The sequence below is a fragment of the Athene cunicularia genome (assembly GCF_003259725.1).
Source record: "Athene cunicularia isolate RWA chromosome Z unlocalized genomic scaffold, athCun1 chrZ_part3, whole genome shotgun sequence".
Lineage (NCBI taxonomy): Eukaryota > Metazoa > Chordata > Aves > Strigiformes > Strigidae > Athene > Athene cunicularia.
The window spans coordinates 1,218,861-1,246,649 of record NW_020799144.1 but is presented as its reverse complement, the minus strand read 5'-3'; the positions used below and the strand labels follow the sequence as shown (position 1 = coordinate 1,246,649).

The 27,789-nt window shown below is 37.4% G+C and overlaps 1 protein-coding gene across 1 annotated transcript in view; it reads right to left on the bottom strand.

Annotated features, from left to right (window-relative positions):
• The window catches only part of BDP1 (B double prime 1, subunit of RNA polymerase III transcription initiation factor IIIB), a 59,888-nt gene that overhangs the window by 13,964 nt on the left and 18,135 nt on the right, over positions 1-27,789 (bottom strand). Inside the window, exons 10-31 of the mRNA XM_026866485.1 lie at positions 26,423-26,566; positions 24,524-24,805; positions 24,032-24,206; positions 22,884-23,040; positions 20,233-20,309; positions 18,699-18,840; positions 18,454-18,530; positions 17,727-17,871; positions 17,265-17,347; positions 16,023-16,248; positions 15,356-15,543; positions 14,556-14,778; positions 13,895-14,082; positions 13,175-13,382; positions 11,601-11,716; positions 10,666-10,885; positions 9,949-10,136; positions 7,199-7,415; positions 6,019-6,230; positions 4,661-5,054; positions 1,622-1,720; positions 1,276-1,309 (exon numbers count right to left, since the gene is read on the bottom strand). Coding sequence (XP_026722286.1) covers positions 1,276-1,309; positions 1,622-1,720; positions 4,661-5,054; positions 6,019-6,230; positions 7,199-7,415; positions 9,949-10,136; positions 10,666-10,885; positions 11,601-11,716; positions 13,175-13,382; positions 13,895-14,082; positions 14,556-14,778; positions 15,356-15,543; positions 16,023-16,248; positions 17,265-17,347; positions 17,727-17,871; positions 18,454-18,530; positions 18,699-18,840; positions 20,233-20,309; positions 22,884-23,040; positions 24,032-24,206; positions 24,524-24,805; positions 26,423-26,566 — 3,795 coding nt within the window. The remainder of the gene's footprint in view (positions 1-1,275; positions 1,310-1,621; positions 1,721-4,660; positions 5,055-6,018; positions 6,231-7,198; positions 7,416-9,948; positions 10,137-10,665; positions 10,886-11,600; positions 11,717-13,174; positions 13,383-13,894; positions 14,083-14,555; positions 14,779-15,355; positions 15,544-16,022; positions 16,249-17,264; positions 17,348-17,726; positions 17,872-18,453; positions 18,531-18,698; positions 18,841-20,232; positions 20,310-22,883; positions 23,041-24,031; positions 24,207-24,523; positions 24,806-26,422; positions 26,567-27,789) is intronic.

Below are 27,789 nucleotides of genomic sequence, written 5' to 3'. Positions count from 1 at the left end.
CTGTAGAGGACCCATGATGGACCAGACTTAGCCTGAAGGACTGTACCCCACAGGAAGGACCCCATATTGGAACAGTTTGTGAAGAACTGTATGCCAGGGGAAGGGTCCCACGCTGGAGCAGGTGAAGAGCATGAAGTGGAAGAAGCAGCAGAGATTAAGTGATAGGAAGTGACTGCAACCCCCATTCCCTGTCACTTGGAGGGAAGAGGCAGGGGAGTGGGAAATGAAGGTGTGAAGTAGAGCTGAAGAAGGTGGAGAGGGGAAGGTGTTTTATTTTTTGCTTTGTTTCTCACAATCCCACCTAGTTCATTTGGCAATAGGTTAAATTAGGGTTTCCAAAGTTGAATCTGTTTTTGTAAATGGTGTTGTCTTCACCTCAACCCAGAAGCATTTCCATTTTATTTTCTCCCCTCATCCTGTTGAGGAAGAGGAGTGGCAGAGCAGCTGGGTTGGCATCTTGCAATCAGCCAAGGTCAGCCCAACACAAATGGAAAACAAAGAGGTAACAATTGAATCACAGTAACCCAAAACCTGTAGTGTTGGATCCATATTCCACTTCAGACTCCTAATTCCTAATCTCTATCCAGAATTCATCCCCTTGCCTATCATTAACTGGTCATGTTCAACAAAACATTTCCATCTTCCAAAGTTATTGTACTGAAATAAATTGAAAAAACAAATTAGGTTTCCTCTCCTTCAGCTAAGGCAGTAGTCCACTCAATTTCCAGTGCTTCCTAGGAAAATGTATTGAGAATGTAATTAAAAGTGGAAGCTATTTTAAAAATTAATAGATCCGTAAGAATTTGTAACATATCTCACATAGAAGGAGTATTTGTTTCTGGAGGACTGATCGCAGTCTGTCACACATGCTATTTTACTAGTTTAGGATACTAAAGTCAGAGACCTCAGAGATGACAAACCTATGAAACCACCCACTCTTTCTTATTACTCAGTCACACATCAATCAAGCCGCAAGCACGTGCAAGGTTTCCTCTTCTCCCAGTACAATTAACCACAGCACAGGAAAGCGATGGGACACACAAAGGCATATTCTGACCCTGGCAACAGAACATTGCAACACTTGGTTCCCATACTTTATTGAGAACAGTTAAGAAAGAAAATGGTTTAAATCTCCTTCAAAACATGAAAGCATCCAGTATCTCATAAGCATTTTTTTTTTGTAAGATATATAAATCTCCAAATTTTCAGGAAGAATAACTACATATTGGTAGCAAGTTAACGGTGAAGATAAGAACATGATTGTTGCATACCTACCTTTGTCTACCTCTGAATTTTCATGTACAGTTTCCTTAAATAAAAAGAAAAACAGTATCAAAGTTCTACATAAAATGAGTCCACACTTTTAATTTAAGGCTTTTGGGTAAATTTCCTGCCCAAAGGTTACCCTGGGTTTCAAAGGGTATTTTAAAGGCTGACAATATTTACTTACATAGTTTTCCCATACCTCTGTCCCTCATACCTATGTGGGACAGGTTAAGAGTCTATTAAGCTATACTGTTACAAGCACACATGGCAACCATACACCATCCACATAGCTTTGTCCATGCTATGAAACAAAACGAAGAAAAACAGACGTTCTTACAGCTGTTGTGATGCTTACTTTTTCCTCCCTCTGTACCACCAGCTGGACAGATGCACAAGAGAGATTTTCAGCATCAGTAGCCACCTGTGCATCTGGTATGTTCACAGGTATTTCCAGCTGTAAAATAATTTTTAAAGTACTTCAGTTCATCAGCCCACCAAGAAAATCTGTCAAATGCAAATTTTTATAAACCACATATACTCACCAGATACTGAATATGTAATGGGATCCTTCCAAAAAAATCAAGTCTTACATTACATACCTTCTGATTTAAGAAGGCAGCAGTTATATGAACTGGAAGCAGAACTGGTAGTGCTGCTTGTAACTAACTGGAAGCATCAGACAACCTAGAATCTTGGGTTTAGTTGCTTATTACTTCACCAAACCAAGTTATGTGGCTGAGATCATGGTGGCTGTCTATGTCAAATGGGTGTTGATAGTTTTCACATTTCTTTTGCTTTTTAAATCTTCACAAAAGAAAAACTGCTCAGCCTTTTTACAAAGTATGACTAGGGAATAAATCCATCCACACACAGACACACAGTCACCCACCATTTTATCTACATTTCTTTTTCTTCTTTAACACTGTCTTTTCACTGAGAACTTCAGACATTTGACATCTTCAGAAACAAGGACATGAAATTTGGCAGAAAGGTTGTAATATTTCCAGTCATGTTCCTATGAAAAACACTGCTTAATCTGGGTAGCTTTTAAAGGCTTGCACTTCTACAGATGCTTTCCACTGATCTATTTAAATTTGACAACAACTGAACAACCAACTCCTCTGGTATCTAATCATATCCCTTACGAGTACTCATGGCTTTACCATCACCCCCACACATAAAGTATTTCACATCTTTGAAATTAAGGGATTCAGCAAAACCTTCTGTACAACTACCTTGCTGTTCATTATTGTTCTAGAGTCTCCCCTGGTGTTTTGACTGAGCTTTACATTCTTGCTGTTTCTCAGAGAAAGAAACGGTGTGATTAACTCAGGAGACAAAAAAGCATCATTTCAATGGGAAAAGAGAGAAAGATGACTATTAGTAAAACAAAAAGAACTGCAGTAAATGGGAAAAGTAGTGATGAAGATCTAAGGCATGAATAGATCAGGTCAGATAAACAGATTTGGAACAAAGAAAAAAAAGAAATAAAGAGCTGTGAAGACATATCTTAAGACAGGATAGAAAGGACAAAAAAAAAAGCAAGTAAGTCATGTTGATTGATAAGGGGGGAAAAAAACAGAAAAATGTTTAAGCCTTTGAGCACAATCCTTTTCAAGACCTTGAAGAGTCCACTGTTCCCAAACCTCAACAGTTCCCTGATGACAAAAAAATATGCCATTTCCTCTCTATTGACTGGTCTTAGTAGGTATGATACCAAGTCTTGCTATAGTTTTACATTCTCAGCTTTTATTGTAGTCTAAGAATATAATTAAAACATAGGCCTGCATTCTAGGCTTTCCAACTCTACCAAAAGCCTGTGGAGGAGTCAAAACATATAGCTTTTGGAAAAAATTAACAAAGATGTAGATGGTCTCTCACTGACAGCAGCAGGGACCGAGGCCCATGGATATGTCCATGCCAGACAGAGCAGGAATATCCCTGAATGGACTGCAGCCCATGGAGGACCCACAACGGAGCATGGGCAAGGAGTGAAGTCCACTGTAATGTCAAATTCCACAGCCTGAATCAAAAGGACAAGGGATGGAGTATTTAATGGATATATGTTTAAACTTTTTTTAACCCACTATTTGAGTTCTATGCTATAGTAAGTACTATAGCAAGAACAATATAAATCAAGTGAAGACAAGCCTCAAGAAACCAGGCAAGTCCAGAGGTGACCAAACTGAGCTGGCTTTGGTTCCCAAAAACTCAAAATACCACCTCTCCTTAGCAACCACATAATACATGGAGCCCAATGCATGGACTTCACCCAAAGGACATCTGGTGGACATTGTAAAGGAGTGGTCCACAGACCAAGGGAAAGACATCCATGTATATATATCAAAGGACAGGAAGAGAAGTTGTGGTTAATAAGGATGTACTGGATAGTGTAGGGCCTGAGCATGACAAATAGCATGAAATAAAGAGTGAAGAGTGTACTGGGCATGTCTGGGGTAAACTCAGTTTTCTTCATAGCAGCCCACATGGTGCTGTGTTTTGGATTTATGACTACAATAGTGTTGATAATACACCAGTGGTTTTGCTATTTCTGAACAGTGCTTGCACAATGCCAAAGCTTTTGCTTTGCTACTCTGCCCCATCAAGGAGGCTGGAGATGGGCAAGATGCCACAAGAGCACACAGCTGGGACAGCTGACCCAAACTGAACTACAGGATATTTCATGTCATGTTCATCAAACAAAGCTTAGGGAAAGGAAGAGGAAGGCATTTGTGGTTGTAGCATTTGTTTTCTAGAGTAAGTCTTACGCAGACCGAGGCCCTGCTTTCCAGGAAGTGGCCTGCCCATGGAAAGCAGTGAACAAATTCCTTATTTTGCCTTGCTTTCACATGCAGCTTCTGCTTCACCTACTGACCTGTCTTTATTTCAATCTGAAAGTCTTCTTATCGTCCTTCTGTTTTCTCCCTGTCCATCAGGAGATGTGAGTGAGCAAGAAGCTCTGTGTGTGCCTGGCTGCTGGTCAGGGTCAGTCTATCACACTGTTGAAAGTTTCTTGGTGCGAGGGACACAACACTCAGAAACATCTCCCTCATTCCCTTATTTCCTAATATTCAAATGTAAAATTGAAATGCTCCATTTGTGCCACCTTGGGCCCCAAAACACACAGTAAGCATAACAGACTGTGCCTACATTCAATCCCAACAAGCTGGTGAGCACCCTGCAGACCTATATAGTTTGTAAATATAACTAGACCTTAGACTGAGGTTATATTCTGTTCAAAACCAAGTGTATGTGCCAATTAACCTCCCTGCTACTCTCAATGCCATTCTTAACTAACTGGGATAAAACCCAAGTACTGGGAGATGGAATTATAACAAAAGCCGTTTAAACAAATGTAACAAAAGTACATATGCAGAAGCTAGTTACATGATACCTCCTCCATGGTTTCCTCTATCTGAACAGGTGTAGGCTTTGGAGATCGAAGACCTATAGGAACAAACACTGGAGCTTTGTTTACTTCATCTGGTGCAAAGCACTGATCTTCATCATCAGGCTGAAAGTCATCTGCCTCCTCCTCCTCTTCCTCCTCCTGAGAGGCCCGGAGGGTCACCAAGGTTATCTTCGAACTTCTGTGCTCCTTCTCAGGTTTCTTTTTATATGTAGTTTTCAAATTTTTGCCTCTAGTAACATTCACTTTAACTTCTTGCCTTTGATTCCCCTTATCACTGCAATCAGCCTCACATTCAGAGGCAGAAGAAGCAGCAGTTCTTAGCTCGAAGGTATGTTTTGGCAGTGCTATCCGTTTTGATAACCTTCTGGACTGCCTTCTAAAGTACAGAACAAAAACATGATTAAAAACAATGAAGTCTAATGCATTCCAAACAAAGGGGTACTGCAAATCAAAACAATCTCAATGAATGAAAACAGATCACTGTGACCAACAAAACAATCTATTTACTGCCTAATGTATAGTAACAAAAATACCATTTAATCAGAAATACTAATTTCTTCACATATGCATGCATGAAGTACTGATTGTAAATATGAATTAAGCAGTTTTAGAGTATTGGAAAGCTGCACAATTAGATTTAAGATAAAGAATTCTTTGACTAGAAAAGCATGAATTAATTTCTTTTGAGGGACGTGGGAGTCACACATTTTTGATGTCATGTGAACATTTACAGTTATCTTTTGCTAAAGCTATACTAGGAGCCCTGAACGATGACACTTTAGTTGATCAGACTAATGTCTAGAAACTAAAACTGCTAGACGGTAATTAGTTATCTGCTCTGGTTTCTCAGACAGCAATCTTCAATAATCAGCTGCTTACTGCTTCCATCCTCAAAATGATGAGCATGATCACTCTGGCTATCAAAAGCGATTCCAAATTTCCCCTCAAAAACATCCTCCTTGGTAAACTGGTGGGGAAGGGAAACAAATAGCAGCAGACAACACTACCAGCACAGAGTTTGTTTAGGTTAATCCCACAATCCTTGTACCCCCAATATGGGTACTTCAAAGTCCTCCCCTTTAAAATAGGAATTCCTGTTTAAATCAAAGGTGGACCCTGGGACAGGTCACTGGTAGTGCTAGTTGTGTTCATTTTATGAGAGCGCAGGCAGGGTGAGAGACATACGGATGGATATCTGCCTGCATCTGGTAGAGTTCAAATGGAAGACACAAGGACTGACATCCTGCATGCACTCATGTATTGCAGAGCTATGGCTAAGTTTTTAAAACAAGAGCTAAAACCAATTAGTCAAGCTTAGAGGCTAAAATTAATTCTTTTACCTTGTGAGACTGTCTGAATTCTTTTCCTGCGAGGTAGAAAGCTGAGAATCATCTTCTCGTTCTACTTGACTCTCTGACAGTGTCTCTGGAGAATGGAGTCTACTATCCTGCCTGATTCTTTTATAAGATGGTTCATCAACAGAGTCTGTAAAATTGTGTTTTCTTGTAGCCTCTGAGGAGGATGCAGCTTCCACTGTGTTACTAGAGTTTTGCTGAACAGAGGAGATATTGCTACCATATTAAGTGCCATACATTTTTAACTGGTTTTGGTGACAAAAAGATTTAAAAAACTATGTTTAAGGTTCTTGAAAACATGCTCAGCTATCATCTCTGACAGCTTAGAACATTTTCCCCCATTTTCCTGAATTCTAGGCCTTCCAGCGGAAGTGTCATTAGATGGTATTATCTATGATGTTTAAGTTTCCAATGCTGCTGCTAGTTAATAGACCATGACCATGCTGAACTTATCAAGAGAAGCAGCTCTTCAGAAGCTGGAAAGATGAATAATTTTCTAAAACTACCTAATAATTTAAAGAACAATTTTAAGGAAAAAAAAAAATTTTTCTGCCCTGGGAACAAACTATGAGGAAAAAAACAACCATAGTTTACAGAGCAACATTTCAGTATTATTCAAAACAGACACACACCCACAAACATATCCCAGAACATACTGGCTAAAACATGTTAACTTAAAGCACTTACCCATCTAGAAAATAAGGAACACCAGACAAAGCTGATTCAGGTATTGCAACTATCATTAACCTGGGCTAAGTTAGGCCTGTTGAGCTAATTTAAGAAGAACATCTGAACTCTGTTCACCTACATTTCAACTTACAAGTATACTTATATGGATTTTAGGTAGTATGTGATGTTATATATAGACAGCTGCCTTAATTTCCATGGTTCAATGAATAACAGACATTAAATTAATTGGTAACAATGTTAACGTGCATTTATGATAATGCAGACTTCTGACCATGTAAACTGTAAAACAATAGCGTACATTAAGTATGTTTTTAGATTCTAAGTCCATTTATCCAGCATCATTTCGAATAGTGAAAAGAAATTAAAAGAATCACATTAACCTTTGCCAGCCATATAGTGGATTTCTGTGCCCTCTATGTTTCTAAACACAAGAACTGAGGTATAAATTGGCTCAAACCACATGATCAGCACTTACCATTGATATGCCTGTTTTTTCTAACACCAAACATTCTTCTGAATTTTTACTCTCAGCCTTGTCCTCTTCTCTGTTTTCACCTTCTTCAGGATAATCTCTTTTTCTAGTAACTCTCATTAGGTTTGGCTTTGAGTCCCAGTGGGGTTCCCTCACTTGATGCAAAGGCTTTGTATCACTCTCTTTAATTTCTTCTCCAGAACTTAATTTATCATTGGACCTACAAAAATATTTTTCAACTTTTACTTCTCAGGAACTACAAAATACACTCTACAAGCTTGGCTTACTATCAAGTACCAAGTTCATTTCTACCTGGAAGAACTGAAGTGTCCTGCATTTTTATTTGTTCAGTTGGTGAATTTAAAAAAAAAATAATCAAGAAATGTGAAAACGTAAAAAAATGTGAAAAGGAGAAATTTGCTTTTCTGCAATAGCATACTTTTCTGATCACTTTTGGAAAAAATTTTTGGAAGGAAAACAATATTACGATGTCAGGTAGAACAGAAAGTTTCAGCTATACTACCATAGGTTCCCCAAATTAAGCAACCATAGGAAAATTATATTCATTAATTCCAGCACTCACTTAATTCCAGCACTCCTGCTTTTGAACAGGATGAAAATTATTACATTCAGATCAGTAAGACAGAAATCTTTAAAAGTCTTAAGTCTTGTCTCAGGAAAAGGCAAGAAGGACAATCCAGGGAACTACAGGCCAATCAGCCTCACCTCAGTCCCTGGGACAGTAATAGAACAACCAATCCTGGAAATCACTTCCAGACACATGAAAAACAAGGTGACTTGAGCATGGATTCACAATGGGAAAGTCATGCTTAATCAACTTGGTAACTTTTTACAGCGAAAGGACTGCTTCGATAAATGGAAAGCAGTAGATAACATCTACCTTGACTTAAATGAGGCTTATAATACCCCCCCCCAACATCCTCACAGAGAATCTAATGAAGTATGGGCTGGATAACCATACTTTGGAAGTCCACTGAAAACTGAATGGCCAAGCTTGGAGGTTGGTGATCAGTGTCACAAACTTTAGCTGGAGGCTAGCAACTAGGAGAATACCCTAGAAGTCAGTACTGTGTCCAATCCTGTTCAACATCTCAGTTAATGATCTGGATGATGGGGCAGGTTGCACCCTCAGCAAGTTCACAAATGACAGAAAACTGGGAGTGGATAATACACCAGAGCATCACGCTGCTATCCTGAGGGACCTGGACAAGCTGAAGAAACTGGCTAACAGGAACCTCCTGAACTTTAACAATAGGAAGAACAAAGTCCTGCACCCGGGGAGGAACAAACCCAGGCACTGAGGGCCACCCAGATGGAAAGCAGCTTTGCAGAAAAGAACCTCGACATCCCAGTGGACACCAAGTTGAACATGAGCCAGCAATGTGCCCTAGCTGCAAAACAGGCTTACAGTATCCTGAGCTGCATTAGGAGAAGCATTGCCAGCAGGTTGAGGGAGGGGATCTCTACCCCCTATTCAGTGCTGGTGAGACCACACCTGGAGTACTGTACCAGAGCAGCCCAAACTGGCCACAAGAGAAGCATGGACACACTGAATGGAGTCCAGAAAAGGGCCATCAAAGATGAAGAGACAGAAGCATCTTTCCTATGATAAAAGGCTGAAAAAAGTGGGGACACTCACTCCAGTTCAGCCTGGAGAAAGAGAAGACCTGGTGAAAGTGGGTGAGGAAATCTCAATGTATATCAATACCTGAAGGGAAAGTGTAAAGATAGATGGAGACAGACTCTTGTCAGTGGTGCCCAGTGACAGGACAAGAGGCAGTGGGCACAAAATGAAACACAGGTTACCTAAAGAGACTCAGGAGTCTCCATCCTTGGCAATATTGAGAAGCCATTTGGACATGGTATTAGGCACCCAGTTCTAGGTGACCCTGCTTGAGCAGGGGGCTTGGACCAGATGACCTCCAGATATCCCTTTCAACCTCAACCATTCTGTGGTTTTGTGAAATTCCATCATCAAAGAAGCCAAGAAGACTGTAAGGCCCTTGTCACATTAGCACAAAAACTCTGGGATATGATTTCAATATAAGTCATGGAACAGATTTTAAACAGAGGCTCAGAGACAGATGGGAATCAGAAGCTAATTTCAGAAAACAGCAGATGTAACTTGATTTGAGGCTGCTCTCTATTAGCTAAGATTGAGCAAAAAGGTAGCTTATAACATAACCCAGAACCGTTACATGTAAATGGCACTAATCTGCCTCATACTGCACATACCTTAAAAGTATCCCTTCCACCAAAGAACCTGGACATTGCACATTATTGTATGAACTTCTACTGGAAAGAAAAAGTGAAGAGACTCAGAAGACATCTTGGACAGCAAATTCATTTTATGTTACTCCACCTACCACTTCTCAATTACAAGCGAGTGCAAATAGCATTGCTCAGTCTTCCTTCCAGTGGTCCACATTCATAGTGCACTGTACCCTAAGAATGTATTACTGAGAAATGCAGAAAGCTAAACTCTGATTATTTGCTTCTACCCTCACCCGCAAGATACCTTCTGAAAAAGAAAACAAACTTGAGAAAAAAACCCTCTTAAAAACCCTTCTACTACCTAAGGATGCCACCTAGTGACCTTCACAGCATGTATAATGTAACGACTAGCACAGCTCAAAGCCTACACTTCGAAGAGCAAGTGCTGTATGAAAACAACTGGACAAATACACAAAGTTTTAAAAGAGCTTTTTTACTTTGTCAACAGGGAACTTTACCTTTCTATGGTATGCTGAATGCTTCCTGTAGCATCTGTAGATCGATGTTGTTCTTGTTCTCCCTTGCTGTGAGAGTTAGGTGATTTTTTAGAGGAACAGAATGTTTCTGACTTCATGCTTTTTAGATTTATGTCTAGGTGGTCATTCTTGGCCGAATTCCCCACAGACAACAATATTTCCATGTTATCCTTAAGTTTGAGGGAAGAAAAACCCAACATTAGCACAAAATTCACCTGTAAAATGAAGCACTGTAAGTTAATGAAGATGTTAACCTGAGACAAAACTTTGCTTAAAAGCTTTCAAGTAGTTTATGGCACCCATGACTGTTTCTTGTTCCTTTAGAGAAGGTATTTATCTAATGAAAACAGATACTATAACCAGTACAGTCTTCCATTAGCAACCACTAAGGAGTTTGAAAGAAATCCAGAAACAGAAGTATGGCATGCTGGTTCAATGTATCATGAACATGACCGAAATTTCAAAGTTTACATTAAGACTTCAGATTTGTTAACAGATGTCTATGTATTATCAATATGTCATTAACAGAATTTTAGAAGATCTCATATTAGGATACAAATATCAAATAAGAATGTAATTCTTACTAGTCCAAAATTAATTTATACATTTAAAACAGCTTATTTGGATGTCTTAAAAACAGCTGGTACAGAACAAAGCATCAGAAAGTATAGTCAAAAAATATCTGAACAGAATTCTCACTTTTGAGTAAAGACATTCATCAGATTCTTCTGCCACAGGCAGATTCTCTCCTTTAATTGCTTCTTCCTCATCTGGAGTAGCAAGTTGTTGTGCCACTTGAGATTCTTTTTCACTATATGCTCTTTCTAGGTTTGGTCTAGTTCTCAGAGATCCATCCCTTATGAATTGTCCTGGTTTCAGAGCACTCAGCATGCTTTCTTGGGAAGTGTTTTTTTCAGCACTAGTGAATTCAAAGCAAACAACCAAACCAAACAAACAAAAACAAAAATAAAAAAATGTCACTTGACTTTGTTTGGGGTGGGGGGGAAAGCAATTCTGCATTCCTTAAGTCTTTAATCAACACTTATACAAGAGGGTTAGAGACTGTTATATACTGTTCTGTTTAAAAATCAGGAAAACTATCTTTTCAAATACATATTTCTCATTTTGGACATTATGGTAAACATGTGAGAAGGAATAACAAGATTTGTCAAGGCATTTTTAACATCAAGGAAAAAGTTGTGCTGATAACCATACTAACAAAGTATCTGCAGTCTAATACATGCTTAAGATATTATTTTAACAAGAGCAGCAGTAAAATAGAAGAGCACACTGGGATCAATAAAATACAAATCTCTGACATTTTGTAAAACCTATCTGTTACATGTATGATTGCTGTTTACACAAATACAAACCAAGTAAAATAAAAACTTACTCAAAAATTTCTATGAGCTCATACAGATCAAGTATATACCAGATAAACAATGACAAGTAGCTCAGCTCAACTAAAAATGTGCTCTGAAAGCACAGGAAGAAGCTGTCTGTAGGCACTGAAAATTAAACCTGGGGAAAGACAGGTAACAAGGAACAAGAAACAAAAAGACACTTGCAAACATATCTCATTATGCACCAATTGAAAGCTTTTCAAATGCAATTTTGCTAAACTGTAACCTCACCTGCTTTGTTCACACAATATGTTTTCAGAAATACAGGGCACCTGAGGTGCCTCTTGTGGTTCCTGCTCCTCTTTGCTCAATACATCTGCTTGACACAATACAGCTTCATTTTCACCCTTTAATTTGCAATTAAAAAAGCATGAAGAAAAAAAGAATCAAGCAAGTTTTAAAAACAACTGTGTATTTTATAAAAAAGTATCACTGACTGGTCTCTGAACTATTTTCCCAATCTAAACCAAGAAAAGAATCACCTTATATTTATTGAGGGTAAACTCCCTGGGCACATAAATCAATTTATAGGCAAGCAAGAACATAAGTCTTCTTAGTCCTGGGGTACTAAGGCAGGCTCTTAAATACTATAGGCACCTCAGCACTATGGGTAACACCTATTTAGCATTCAATCAACTCTCTATTACATGGAGCACTATGGGAACAAAATACTTTAGCAAATGGAAAAATCTTTGAAAACTGGACACTTGCACGGACACACCCAAGCTACTGTAACATAACCTCAGATTCAGAAGGGCTCATTAGTTTTACTTCTATATTTGCCACTCTGGTTCCACAAAGAAGCCACTCAAACACATCCCTCACTCCAGGTCTGACAGCTTTATTAGTACAGAGGATCATCAGACCTGCTGTGGTTCTACAGATTTGCACAGCACACAGCAGATGTACATGCGTCATCTACAGGCCACAGGTCTCAAATAGCCAAAGCTGAACCAGAAGCAACCATTTCAGGTAGGGGTGAGTTGACACTGTGGCACAGAGGGAGACTACAGAAGCAGTGCACTAGTACTCCTCTCAGAGTACAAGTACTCCCAGCTAGCTCTACACATGTTCAAGAACAAAACCAGCTATAACCACTCGAAGAAAGATGAGTCACTCTTACAAAGGTTAGCTATGCTTGAGATCTAAGGTAAGTCTACAGAGACACACCTACAATCATGACATGACTCATTAACAACCTACAAAAGGGTTGTAGAGAGTTCTCATACTACAATGACTTTCAAGGATTTCAGTAGGTTTTACAGTGCCTAGTAAAGTAGCTGTGGGGATACACAGTGTAGGTGAATGACTCAATTTACATGTGCAAAGTAGAGGAGTGTCAGGCACTGCAGTGGTGAAGCCAAAGTTCAAAGTAATAAGAACTTACTTTCTTACAGAAAAATAGCTATCTCCTGCCTTCTCTTGATACTATATACTAGATTCCTCAACACAGACTTGATTCATCCAAACAGGAAAGATGAGCAAATAAGCTAATTTTTATGTATTGCAATATAAACCACATTTTTAATCTAGAGTTTATCTTAAATGTGCATAATCCTTTTTTTCTATCATGCAATTCAATCAAAATCACATCTTGATTTTCCAGACGAGGTTAACAGTACAAGTTGTAGACTTCACTGATGTCATACCTGCAACACCTCAACATACCAGGGTTTGGGAAGCTTCATCATCTAATATCGTATCTCAGCTTCAAGAAATGCAACTTAAATGTTCTAGTTTAACTTCATAAAATAGAACATACATCTAGGAACCAAACTTTTGAAGCCAAAGCACTTAAGACTTACGATGACAGTATTGGCAGACTCATCTTTTTGCAATAACAACTGCTTTGCTTCAGGCTTTTTCTCCCTCTCATTTTCTGATGCTTGTAATTCCTTCTTTCCAACAGCTCTTAAGTTTGGCTTGTACCTCTGGAACCTGCTCCGCACTAACGGGACAGGTTGAAGAGATGTTTGTTTACTTTCTTCTTCAGTGGCATTCTTGCTAGCAATGCTAAATCAGACAGAAAAAAATTAAACTGCAACTTAATACAAAAGCATGCCATTAACAAACACAGGTTCATTATATTTTCACATGAAAAACAACTGAATTTTTAAAAGAAACCATGTAAAGGTAAAGTTCTGCTGAGTTTAAGTTACAAACACAAAACTTTGTTTAAGCAAAAATTTCAAAGCACTGGTCTCCTAACTATTTCCACAACACAATTAACTAACCCACTTACTGTCTGCTTATTACTATAAAGCAATTTTTCTCTGATAAGCAAACTAGTATTCCTCTGCTTACATGAAATTAAAGTACTGTTTCAGATGATGAATGAATGCTCATTAATGCTTGGCATGGAAGTAACTGGAATTTTAGTACCACAAGTGTCAACAGAGAACTGAGATTTTGTTTAGTGTTTTTATTAGATTTTCTTTGTCAGTTAGCAATCCATTGGCACAATTACTTCCTTTTAAAATACTTTCATTGTTACAGTCAAGAAACAAAAGTAGCTAAGCCCTTACCCTGCATTAGTAGTTGAAGTGTCATCTTGGTTAATTTCAGGCAGACAAAACTTGAGTTCACCATCCTTTGGTCCTGAAAATGTCTCTGAGGACTTAGAACTTGTCCTTTCAGAAACCTGATGAGAGCCAAGTGACTTCTCCTTTCCTAAGGATTCCAATGGTTGCTGGACTTCATATTTTTCTGCTTTCTAAAAAAAAATGTTAACAAAAGAACCAGAAAAGGTCATGATGCTAAACCAAAAGGAGACACTATGATGCCCACAAAGTTCAGTATTAATCACTCTCTGAAGTGTTTCCTGTAAAAACCCCTCCATCACTGCTCACTAATAACTTCCTAGTCTTTCCACAACAAACACACATTTGTTTCTTTTAAACAAAGTAGCTTGAAATCTAGATTTCTTCTTTGCCATTGTCTATAAATAGTTTTCTTTCTTCATTGTCAATTCTACAAGGCCACCTCAGCTCAAAACCACACTGGATATATAAGAGCTATCAAATGGATGTAATTTTTGCTCTTACATGAACAGGAGATTTCAGGTATAAAATTTCAGCTTTTGAAAAAAAAAAATTCAAAATTATTAACTTTGTAGTTTTTAAAATATCAGTATTTCATTTCACAAACCCAAAAGCTCAAATATAACTAAAGAAAAAGGTGCCTCACGTCTGTATCAGGAAGGATGCTACATTCACTGTCATGCTGTGTCAAACTTTCTTCCTTGTTGGTATCTTTCTGTGATACACCTTTATTGTTTACATCCAGCACTTCCTTTCTATCAGTTGTCATTCTTAAATTTGGCTTGGGTCTCTGGAATCGACTCCTCAGCAGTCGAGATGGACATGATGATACAACAGTTTTCTCCTCTTCCTTTTGAGAATCAGACTCCCTACAAAAACAAATAAAAGAACAATCAAAGGCATGGGACAACAGTGGTCCTCCAATATGTCACACATATCATACTTCTATGTAGCTCTCCAATACAGTAGCCAAGTATAAAAATCCTTAAGAGCAATAACAGAGTTACTGACACTGTGAAAAAAGATCCAATAAAAGAACATTGATCATCATTAAAAATCTGTGTAACTTATAAACAGGTGAGAAAAGTTTAAAAAAGGTGCCATTTCAGAACTGCAACTTCAAGGATTTGCATAAGCATATATGGATGCACTGTTGGGACCAACATGGAGAAGATAACCACAGGAACGAAGCATCAGAAAAATGTTTTTATTTGAAAACTGGGCTCACAGTCTAAAGATCAAATTAACATCCAACAGCATATAAATTTAGTGCTTTCAAGCTCTTGGGGTTTTGTTTGTATAAGTCTAGTATTGTCTTGATTAAACATTTCATTATAGATATAAAACTCATTATTAATGCTGAAGTTGAACGTAGAAGTGTAGAATAGCTAGGGATATCAATGATTTTGACCCATCCCTTCTCTCCATTTAAAAAATTAACCTTACCGTGTACTGAAATCTGAAACCTGTTTCAAGACATCTGACAATCCCTTTTCATTTTCATAGCCTCCTGCTTCCAAGGACTTGTTTTGGGAACACTGCCTTGTATGTACTGAGTTAATCTCATTATTTGTAGAAACATCCCCTTCTAATATCACATTGCATAGCTGAATGTCTTCATGAACAGTCACATCCTAAAAGGAATAAAAATTTCACTCTATTAAGATGAAAGATTTGCTCAACCCTTCTTTTAAAAGAGCAGGGGGAAAATAAAAGTTTTAGTACCTTTTGCGAAAACACTTAAAAAGATCTCTCTTGCTTACCGTGCACCCAACTAATATCAGTATGTACCTTAAAAGTAAAAATTTATTATTTTTTATATACTATCTAAAGTGATCTCTTTTCCAAGAGACCTTTTTAATCTGCACTTCCCTTTTCAGATATTTCACAAATAACACAACAAAGTGAAATATAATCCATCTATCTATGGAAAACAGAACCCAAGTGCAAGCATGAGGAAATTTTATGACAATTCAGCTCATTCTGAAAGAATAAACAAATCGTGCAAAGGCTACAGTTACAAGTTATGTGGTATGTACTTGTATTTTTGTTAAAGGCTTCTACTTAGGATCCAGCAAAATCATGTACCTAAGCAACTGCTCAAGAAACTTACTTTTTTGAGGCTTGGATTATTGTTTTCATCTGTATGGTGTATCACACCTTTCTCTACTTCATCTTCAGTCTTCTCTTCAGGATCCTTTTCATCTGTCAGGTCTTTTTGCCTTGCAACAGTTCTTCCCAAATTTGGTTTTGGTCTCTGCTCTCTGCCTCTCTTTAGAGATGTTGGCTTCAGCACACTCTGTTTGCTGTCTTCTTGTAAACTAGATGTTTTATTACACCTGGAAAAATACATAAATTCCATATGTACATACCACATCTGAGAGGGGAAGGAGTCTCGGAGAAGTGATATTTTTTTTTTAACAGTTATTAACATACACTTACCTAAAATGGAGCTGTGCATTAATAACTTCATGAAGCAATAGTTAGAAGTGTATCTGCTGAAGACTGGAAAGGTACCTGTCAAGTTTATACTTATGTTTGCCCTGTTCTTTTCCCACTGGAGACAGGATAGGACATTAGACAGACCTTTTTCTTACCCATAATGGTTATAGTATTCCTATCTGGTCTAAAGCCAGAATTTGATGAAGGGTCAAAAATCACAAACATCCAGAAAATACGTAATTTCATAATCTTACTGAGGTAAAAGTATCAGATGCACATTATTACAACTGTCAGATGCTTCTATGCCTTTTTACCCTTAACCCAGATTATTTCTGTCCATCCTCTTCGTCCACTGCCCCTTCAAAAACATAAGTTTGGGCGGGTTTTGTTTTTTGTTTTTTTTTAACTATCTCTCCTGTAAAATGTAGTCCCCCTTTTACCCTACAGCTGCCTTTTTTCCACTGAAGAGAAAAAAAAAGAAACAATTCTTAATTAGCATGTGCATTAAACTGCCCACACCGGAATTTTTTCTCCTAATACTAGACTCCTAAAACTTAACTACACTTTAGAAACACTTATTCCTATTGTTTAAATACTTAACCACTGAAGCTGATGCATTTCAGTACTAAAGCTAGCAGGGAAGGCTTGTTTTAGTTTTCAAGGGTCTTAACTTTTCAGGGTTTTTTTCAGCATTTATCATGACATCCTATTTAAAAGCACTGCTTTAAAACTAAAAATTTTTAAATTGTTTCATGCATTAAAAAAGATTCTTAAATTCTTCTCCCAATTTCTGTCTCACTGCCAAGTTTCTGAAGAAACATCTGTAAGTACCACACAATGTAATACTACCACAAGTGAAAGGGGTGGCAAATTGCTGGAAAGCAGCATATGTCTTCATTTTTCACATACTTACTGAGAGACTGTCTCCAGGACTTTATCATCTCTTTCTGCAGCTTCTTCACTGGTAGCATCAGAACTATTACTTTGGTCAGTGTTCTGAATGGAAACAGAACATTAAGACATTAACTCTCTAAGTACAACATTACAGACCACATAACTGTGCATAACAGGATACAACATGGATTGTTTACAACAGACACAGCCAATTACAGAGTACATTTCACATAGTCAGAAAGGTGCAGTAAAATCTAGATCAAACAACTGAAGTTGCATTCACTGCAGGACATGAAAGATAACTGGCATCTACTGTTTGTATGAGAAGCTCACAGCTTAGCTGAGGCCTCACTGTCACAAAATCACAGTGTCGCTGCAGGTTAAGTGACTGATTCCCGGACATACTCAGGGAAAAAACAAAGAAAAATAAAATTGCTGTTGCATCCAGCAGCTTTTTAGCTAACATATTATCTCCAGTTACCTTTTTGGATTTCCCCTTAGGCTGTTGATCATTTCCTGCATCTTTTTCAAGCTCCTTCCTTCCAGATGCTCCTGTAACATTAGGCTTAAATCTCTGTCGACATCCTCTAACTATTGCTTTTCCAGTTAAAGATTTTTCAGGTTCTCTGTACAAAGGATCCACAACCGTGACATTTACTCCATAATACTCGTCCATGTAATATCCAATAACTTGTACAGCTTTCTTTACTAGAATTGGGTTCTCTTCAGAAGGATTTGTACAAACTTATGCAAGTTTCCTCACATGAGAGCCAAACTTTTAGTCTTACAGAGTGTGGAAACTCAATTTATTTTCCTATTAAAAAGGTATGAAGTTATCACACAGGGGAGGAACTTAACTAGACTGCATACCACAGCTGTTTCTGCAAGTGTCAGAAGCAGAGACATTAGCTGGCAACTGAGGGTGGGAGGCAGGCAAAGCCCATAGTTATCACTTGCCCATCCTTCCCCCTCACAAATTCCAAGCATAGTTGGTATTTCATAAAAGTAATGCTTTCCTCAGCTTCCCAGAAAAGCAGCACATACATTCTACCATAGTATCACTTGACATCATCCAAGAAAATGCCAAAGTCAAATTTAAGGTTTATATTAAAATTTCAAAAATACTTCTTATAAGAGTGGTACAAAGAATAAATTAACAATTATAGTTGGTTAATTCAGGAGACTGGAGAAGCAATCTCAATACTTACTCAGATTTAGTATCCAAATCTGTGTTCTCTACCTCTGTGGTTTCATTTCTACTTCTTCTACTGTCTTCCTCAGAGCACTGTAATTGAGGCAAAGAATATTACTCTTGGACAAGTGTGCAGATACCTCAGAAGCAATTCTCAGAATACTACTTATTAGACTGTAGCTGGTCCACAGTATCAGCATTGATAAAAACAGATACAGTAGCAAGACCGTACCATATCAACCTACGTTTCACTTTTCTGACCTTTTCATCTGCGTTCACGAAGTCTGGAGAGGAAGATTTGACCTTTTTCTCTTGGGTTGCTGCTTCTCTCCTTGCAGATGACCTCATTAAATTGGGTTTAGGTCTTTGCAAGCGCCCTCTGTCTGCTGGCTTCTCAGTTTTCCTTAAGATATAAGATATTATTACCAAAAAGAAACTTATTCTATATGGTCCAAGATGTATTTCAAGAGCACCACAGACTGAGTGGGTAATGCAGCAAGACAATAAAAAAAAATAAAAAAATTACATCTTTCTGGTATTAGAAGATATGCTACTACTTAATGCAAAGAGTGTCAAATAAACCTTAATAACTTTGCTGGCTTCCAGTGGAATATACTTAGAATATTTGAAGTGTTTCTTCCTGTTAAATAAATAGGAATACCTCTTCCAGAGGTTCATAATTGATGTCAATGTGAACAGGCATATCAATTTCAATAGAAACAATAGAAATCTGCTCCCAAGTTAAGCAGATTTGCTTTTTATACAAAATTTTTCATCTGTCTCTCCTGTCCTTCCATCTTCTATCAAATCTCACTCACAGGCTACAAACCACTGTTTTCAAACACCCTGTCCTCCTACCAACATCCATACATTATTGAAAAATGGGGTACATATATCAATCTCTGTACCCTTAACCATTGCAATAGCATGTTCCAGGATTCACACACTGTTTGAGACAGACCTACATCTTATCACTCCACTTCAGATTGGGACTACTATCTTTTCTTAAATTCTTCCTAGGACAGGACAGAAAAAAACTTTTACAACCTTCACCACAAGAGTGAGCTGCCCTTCAATACGGGAAAGACAGAAGCATGAAAAATTTAGTATTAACTAGTAGGCTATCCCTAAATCACTTTTGAAAAATTGTATCATAGAAAAGGAAGTCACTGATTGCAAAAAAAATGGAAACTTTAGGCACAACTCATTTAAATACCTGCTCAGTTACAGCATTAACTGTAAGAAACAGTCACAATGATTAAATTGATAAAGGAGCACAGGTAAGACAGAAACACCTGGGAGTATCTTTTAAAGAGACGTGTCCCAGCTTAAGACTCCTGCCCTGATTTCCAAATAGCAACAGTTTCCAATTACGAAGGTATTAATATACCATACACATGATGTGTACAAATAAGCTCTGATGGACAACTGTGAAATTCAAAAAATACAATGAGCCCCTTTTACTAAAATAAAAACAAAAAATCAACTTTCACAACCAAGGTTCACCCACAGAATGGCAGAATTTCAGACATGTCTTGCTCTTGTTGACTGTAGAGGGGCTAGCTTTTTTCTAAGCTTAGTTAAGTCTTCTTCATTCCCATCTAACATTTTAAATCTTAAAGCATTCCTCCACAGGGAACAAAATTTCTATCAAAAAACTTCACTGAATATGGAAAAAAATTTATTGTGATCTACCATCTAGTCCAACCTGCTACAGCCAATCAGAATTGTATCCAAATTAAGCAAATGCAGGTTTAGCTCAAGTACCACTGCAACGTAAAATAATTCTACTTACATGATTACAGACTGAGAATCACTTTCTGATGCATGCTGTTTTTCATTTGGTCTACGTAAGTCATGTGTGTCCTTGTTCTGAGCAAGGAAAAGAAAATAATGCTATAGAAAAGAAATAATAAACACAGAAGAACTCTTTGCTGGATTATAAAGAAAAGCAGAAAGAACAAGATTCACAGAATGGTTGAGGTTGAAAGGGATATCTGGAGGTCATCTGGTCCAAGCCCCCTGCTCAAGCAGGGTCACCTAGAACTGGGTGCCTAATACCATGTCCAAATGGCTTCTCAATATTGCCAAGGATGGAGACTCCTGAGTCTCTTTAGGTAACCTGTGTTTCATTTTGTTCCCATTGCCTCTTGTCCTGTCACTGGGCACCACTGACAAGAGTCTGTCTCCATCTATCTTTACACCTTCCCTTCAGGTATTGATATACATTGAGATTTCCTCACCCACTTTCACCAGGTCTTCTCTTTCTCCAGGCTGAACTGTCCCCACTCTTTTCAGCCTTTTATCTTAGGAAAGATGCTTCTGTCTCTTCATCTTTGATGGCCCTTTTCTGGACTCCATTCAGTGTGTCCATGCTTCTCTTGTGGCCAGTTTGGGCTGCTCTGGTACAGTACTCCAGGTGTGGTCTCACCAGCACTGAATAGGGGGTAGAGATCCCCTCCCTCAACCTGCTGGCAATGCTTCTCCTAATGCAGCTCAGGATACTGTAAGCCTGTTTTGCAGCCAGGACACATTGCTGGCTCATGTTCAACTTGGTGTCCACTGGGATGTCGAGGTTCTTTTCTGCAAAGCTGCTTTCCATCTGGGTGGTCCCCAGTGCCTGTGATTTTTCCTCCCCAGGTGCAGGACTTTGTTCTTCCCATTGTTAAAGTTCATCAGGTTCCAGTTAACCCATTTCTGTCTTTATTAATTGTACAAAGGTGACGACTCTTTAAGTAGTTATCAGCTATCACTACCTGCAGGTCTAGTATTTAAATTATTTTCCTAGAGAGCACTGACCATCACTCAAAATGAAAAAAAACCAATTTGAACAATATAGCAAACTAATCACAATTACAGCAAAGATTTTATGGAATCTATTTAGTGAATTAAGGTAAAAGCCCACTGCATAAAAACATTATTTCTCTATTTGATTTACTTCTTCAATAATGTTTATAGAATTTTGTTTCACATTACTGGTTGGCTGAGTATTTCTAGTTGTAGAAATAGTCAGTGATTGTTTACATACTTTTAAAGTAACTTAACCACAGCAGAGAGAATTATAACTGACACAAAAGCTCTTTTGAAATTATCAGTTTTAGAGGTTATTATGCCTTTTTCTCTTGTCAAACAGCCATAATTAATCAGGCAGAGACCTTAGCTACCCAGGCTACCAACACCACTATAACAGGCTGGTGTATGTAGCACATTGCCCTGTCCAGCTCACTGATTTTTATAAATATTATTCTAACTAATATCAGGAAACTGTGTTACAACATTTCTAAGTACAGGCATTTAGTATTTGCAAAGTAGAGATGATTTTCCGTTAAGACAAAATTTTAGGTAACAGAATCTAAAATAAAGGCCAAAGGACAAATAATTTACCCATCACATTAGGGAATCACCAACACTTAGAATATCCTAACCTCTCACCACAGACTTTAGCCATAAGATCATTCTTCATCTTAGAAAGCACAAGATAAAGTAATTCATTCCCCCTCAGCATAAGTCTTTAAAGAGTATGATACTAAGTTCCAAAAATGACAAGGATGCAAGGATAGAAGGGTGATCATAGGAATGGAACTTTCTCTATATGAGGAGAAATGTAAGATTAGGATTCTTTGGTTTGAAAATCGTTGGAGAGAGGAAAAAGTGGCATTATAAACAAGAGTAGCTTGGAGACGATGAACAGGAACATAACAATGGAAGTACAGTGCCTATTAAACTATCAGGCACCAGGCTTAAAACAATCCAAAGAATACATTTTTCATATCAAATTAATACTTAAAGGAATGAACTCTCAGCTGTAGTACACAATTTACCACAAAGATACAGACAGATGCAAAAATCAGCTAGACAAACTCGTGAGAGGTACATCAAAGACTTCAAAAGAAACCAGACACAATCTCAAGAAGCTTCTAAACTTCTGGACCTGATCAGAACACACCCAAAGAAAGACAATTTAATCTTGGTCCAGTTTCTTAAATCTTTCCTGAAACACCTCATGGCAGCCAGTAACAGTGGACAAGACTTTATACAGGTTTTCATTCTGAGGCAACACAACCAACCCAGTGCTCATCCTTCTTAAGTAAGTTTCCAACATCATGCTACTAAATGTATGCCAGCAAATCTTGCTCCAAGATTTTACTGTTGATATTGTATTGTTTCACTTTTGAATACCTAAAATTGTTCAGCTGTTAAAACTGTGAGATAAGCCAGGCATGCACAGTATACTCCCTGATTAAATTTAGTATAACAGACAACCCATAAAAGCCAGACAAATTAATAGTATTTAAATTTTGGTGAGGTTCTCAGGCTTGTTATTTTTTCACCCAGTGGTAGAAACATCATAAAACCAATTAAAAAACAGCTTTGATCTACAAAAACACTTTTAATGGTAAAGAGGAAGATCTTAAGAAGTAAGAACTACATAAAAAATAAAAATACCTTGGTTTCTCTAGTTTCTTCAGGTTGTCCCTTGCTTCTAATCTTTGAAACCAGTAACTCTGAAATCTGGCTCTCCTGTGATGTATCATCTCCAATATCTAGGGTTCTCAGTTTAGCAGATTCTATTTCTAGTACAACATAATTGCTATCTTCAAAGCTGAAATCAACAAAAGCACACAAAAAAATCTATCAGTGTATTGTAAGGAAAAAGCTATTATTTACAGATAGATCAAAAAAAATATGCAATTTTGACATTAAATAATTACATGTGTTTGAAAGAATCTGACAAGTTCAGTGATATTTGCAGGATGAGCTTTAAAACAACTTTTGCACTTTTACAATGCTATTACAAGATGACATTAAAATCCCATCAAAAAAACTATATAGCTTTTTAAAACAGACTTTACTAACATAAACACTGTATGCAGAAGCTTTTCCCCCCTAACCTTCTGTAACAATCTGTGTTGAGTTCAACGACAAAATATAGTTCCTTTATATGCTTCCAATAAGGTTTAAAGCACATGAAAGTTTCTGGAAATCTGTATGGAATAACAAACAATTACAATACGGCTAAATACAACAACACCCAAAATTCTGAAGAAGCATTAACAGCTTCATAATGACTTTTTAGATTTACTGCTTTCTTATATAACAAGTTTAATAAAACATTCACTTTCTAGTAAAAGAATGCCCAAAATTGAAACCAAAAGCTTGCCTCCCACACAGGTTCTGCACAAATAAAGTCCAAGCAACTTTCCTGTCCCACAAGAACCATTTTATTAAAAATAGATAAAAATTCCAAGTGTATAGCAATGCTATAGCAGCATTACCAAGCAGTGCTTTGAGAGAAATCTTATGAGTTAGGATAAGCCAATAGTCTATGAACACTCTAAAAAAAAAAAAAAAAAAAAAAAAAAAAAAGTGAAAGCACTTTTGCATAGGATTTTAGTATTAATGCAAACTAATTTTGCAAATAGCAGCCCATCAGGGCAGAAAACATACTGAGAGTATAAATTAAAAACAGGTTACTAAAACACAGCACAGTCCTCAGAAACCAAAAACCTGCCCATTCTGTGCCAGTTAGCATGAGCAAATAAAACCAGTTTACTATTTTTTATTCTGCCTATGTTTTCCATTGTAAGCATTACCTGCATAAATTGACATCACTTTCTCTCTCCATTATGTCATCCACTGGTGAACAGGACTCTGATCTCTCTCCCTCTGTAGCAGCAGTCTCATCTTGTTTTCCTTCAATACCGCTATCCAATTCTTCTCTACAGGTAGTATGACCATCAGTGTGTGCACCACATACCACATTTTTCCCTGCCAATGAATAAGAATGAAACCAATTTGGACATTCTGGGCATCATCTTAAGAATTCCAATTCTCAAATTCTAGCTACAGTGAAGCAAGATTTAATTTAAGAAAAAAAAAAAAAACATTAGAAAATTCCAAAGTATTAAGATTTAAGAGAACTGTTCTCAAATAAAATAAAATGTTTAGATTTAGTATGAAAGCTGATTTTGAAAGGCATTGTTCCACTACCTCCCAAGGCAGATCAGTGATATAAACCAAAACCCAAGTTCTCATTTTTAAAATTTATATTTGAATGTTTGAAAGTAAGCTTTTTTGCCTCTTACTTTTCTTAGAGGATTTCCCTTCTGCAGTTTTTGAAGGGACAGCCATTTCTTCTGGAAGATTCTCTAATTCCTGTTCAGGATCATCTTTTCTCTTCTTCTTTCTCTTCTTTTTTGCTAATGTTGGCTCTAATGCCACCTGTTCTTCTGCCTGTTCAGAAATGCCTAAAGATTCCTCATTTTCTTTCTCAGCCATCACAGAATCTGCTTCTGTTTCTGCATCTGAAATTCTGGCTTCCTGAAGATCATCTTGATCATTGGCAGCTTCTGTGCTGGCAGCTTTTCCTATTGAGAGAATATGCTTCCTGGTTAATAGCCTAGTAGAGTATTAGGAACCACAATTCACAAAGATATTTCCACTAGCAACATCCTGTGAATTCATACATCACTGCCAATATACTGCCAGGTGTATGAGCAGGACCATGAAAAGTCAGTTACTGACTCAGTAGAAAAGCTTCAGCATAGATAAACTTCAACACTAGATACAAAACATATTCTGTACATGGGACAACACCGGGGTAAAGTCAATACAGGATGTAAAGTCAATGTAAATGTTTTTAGAAGGTTATATAGTCATTTTTGGATCCACAAAAAATAGGCATTGCTATTCCTGAAAAGAATTACATCTCTGCACAAAGAGGTGATGATGGTTGCAGAGAGTATGCCATGAAAAAGCAATTTTCATCAGTAAGTGTATTTTAGTTCATTCTTCTTATTTATATAAGAAAGCTGAATTATTATCTTGCTAATAATTCACAAGTTTCTTCTGGGTTTAATGAGTTTCTAGAATTCTCCCCCCTCCACTTTTCTGGACATTTTGTCTTGATCTTGTATTTATGCAGAATATCAACCACTAAGAGCCTTTCCTTGGCCTTTTTATTATTGTTCCACAAACTTGCTCCCCTGTAATCAAGAAATCCAAAAATGCAAGGGGAGTAGAAAAGCATATTCACATTGCTTTACACATAAAGTAACTTTAATCTACCACTGAAGACTACTAACAGAATTTCTGTATGTGGCTGTAAGTCCTAACAGGTGAGACATTCTACCTAAAAAAAGCAGAAGTCAAGTCTATGGCAAAGCAGAAACTATGTCATTTTTAAGAATTAAACAGCAATGTTGCTTCCTAGCTAGCATCCCCTTAAAAAATGTTGTTCACTTGTTTGTTCCAGAATACTACTTAAAAGAAAATGGGTCCTTGTGACACAACCAACTGAGCAACCCCACAGAATTAGCAGGGAATTTATGAAATTGTGTCAATAGAACTGTTCTAAACTTAAGTACATCTAAGAAAGGCCTTTAACAGGTACTGAGGTAAGATGACACTACATGGTAATCAACAGTAATGAAACATAACCTTTATCCTTTATTTTGAGTAGACCAGAAAACTGAAACAACTTCTAAAAAACTCCCTGGAAAGAATCACACCCTTCAAACTTAGGGAGTTAGAAATTATAATTAAAGGAGAACCAGAACCCCTAAGTGGTGTTTTAAATGCAAGAAAAATTTAAATTAAAAAGTAATAGAAGAGCTTGCCAAAAATATGGGTTTGGCCCAAGGATTCTAGAAGTGAATTCATTAGCAACTCACAGAGATAGTTATCAACTGTTAAATTAGAATATGCCATTTAGAATATCAGTGCTTCAGACTGTGGCAGAGCACTAATCTCAGCGTGGTCTCGCATTCCTGCTCAGAGAAAAAGCACCTCAGGAAACCATTATCAATTAATAGCATCCTGCACATCAGTAACCTACATATGAAAAAGTTATGTTATGAAGCCAGGATCCTCTTGTCCTCTCCGGAACAGGGAAGGAAAATAGTCCTTATGTGATTTTTCCTCTATTACCAACACATTACTGACCACTGCTCTGCAGTGTTATCTCAAGCATTCTTTTGAAGTACCTTTTAGCTTCTTCTGAGGCTGTGATGGTTTCTTTCCCTTTGGCTTCTGGCTTTTAACAGTCTTTTGCTTCTTCTTTTCCTCATCTGCTAAGACCTTCTCAAGCAGCTGAGCAAAGAATTCAAGATCAAAGGGACGCTTTTCTTCTATCGTATTAAAGCAAAGAAATAGGAAAGACTTCAGAGTTGGTATACTTTTCAAATTTCTGCTCCATAAAATAATCATGTTATGATATTAAACATGTTCTGATATTAAAAAGTGTATTAGAAAGTGTTATAACATAACACACGTTAATAATATTAACATTATTGACATTTTTATAACATGTTAATAATTAAAGTGTTATAGCATATTATAACATGTTATGATATTGAAAAGTTTATTTTAAAAGTGTTATATTAAAAAGTACGTATTATGATATTAAAAAGTGATGGTTATATAAATTTAAATAGAGAATTCTTTTTGAAAATATTGTCTGTATCACTTGAGTAGGTACTAGACGTGACATATATATGGATTATGGTAGCTTGGTTTTCAAAAACAAACAGTAAAAAAAGTTACAGTACGCAGCAGTTTACAAAATTTAAGTAGTGACAAATCATTAATTGTACCATAATATCAAACAACGTATTAAAACACTGCTTTAGGACTTACGTAGCTTATTCAAATAATGCACAAAGCAGTTTACAATAAGTAACTGTGCTAGAAATACCCATGAATCAGAGTAATCTTCAACTATATTGCCCTGGTTCAGCCAGGATAAAGTTTCCCCAGCAGAGAGAGAGGGGGAAGGGATCTCCAGTCGGGTTATTCATACCATACTGACGTTGGGTCCGGGGGCTGAACATTTTCCTTGCTCTTTGGCGGGTTTGGGAGGGAACTTTGCTTTACGCAGACCAGCTAGCGGTATTTCTCTGTATATCGTTTGTCTTGTTCACTGTTATTGCTGTTTATTGTTGTTACCATTGATACTGTTGTTGTTCAGATTGTTCTATCACTCTGTTGTATTAAATTTCTTGTTATTTTAGCCGGGGTCTGTGTCTAACTTCCAGCCCGACGGGCGGGGGTGGGGGAGGGGCAACGGCAACATGCTCTCTCATCCCAGCAAGGATTAAACCTTGCACAGTATTAACTGGCGCCGAATGTGGGGCACTGGAATAAGAATAAAAAGGGACAGATCCTGACCAGAGTGTGATAGAGCACTCTGTTGGGTGGGGTTTTGTTTGGTTTTTTTTTTTTGTATTTGTTTGATAAGAAAATGTTAGCGATGCTGGCCCACATGTTTGCGTAGTGCAGCTGGATTACTCCTTATATCCAGTTTATGATCCCTGTGGTGGCATTTATTATGGGTGGAAAATGTGTAAAGGTT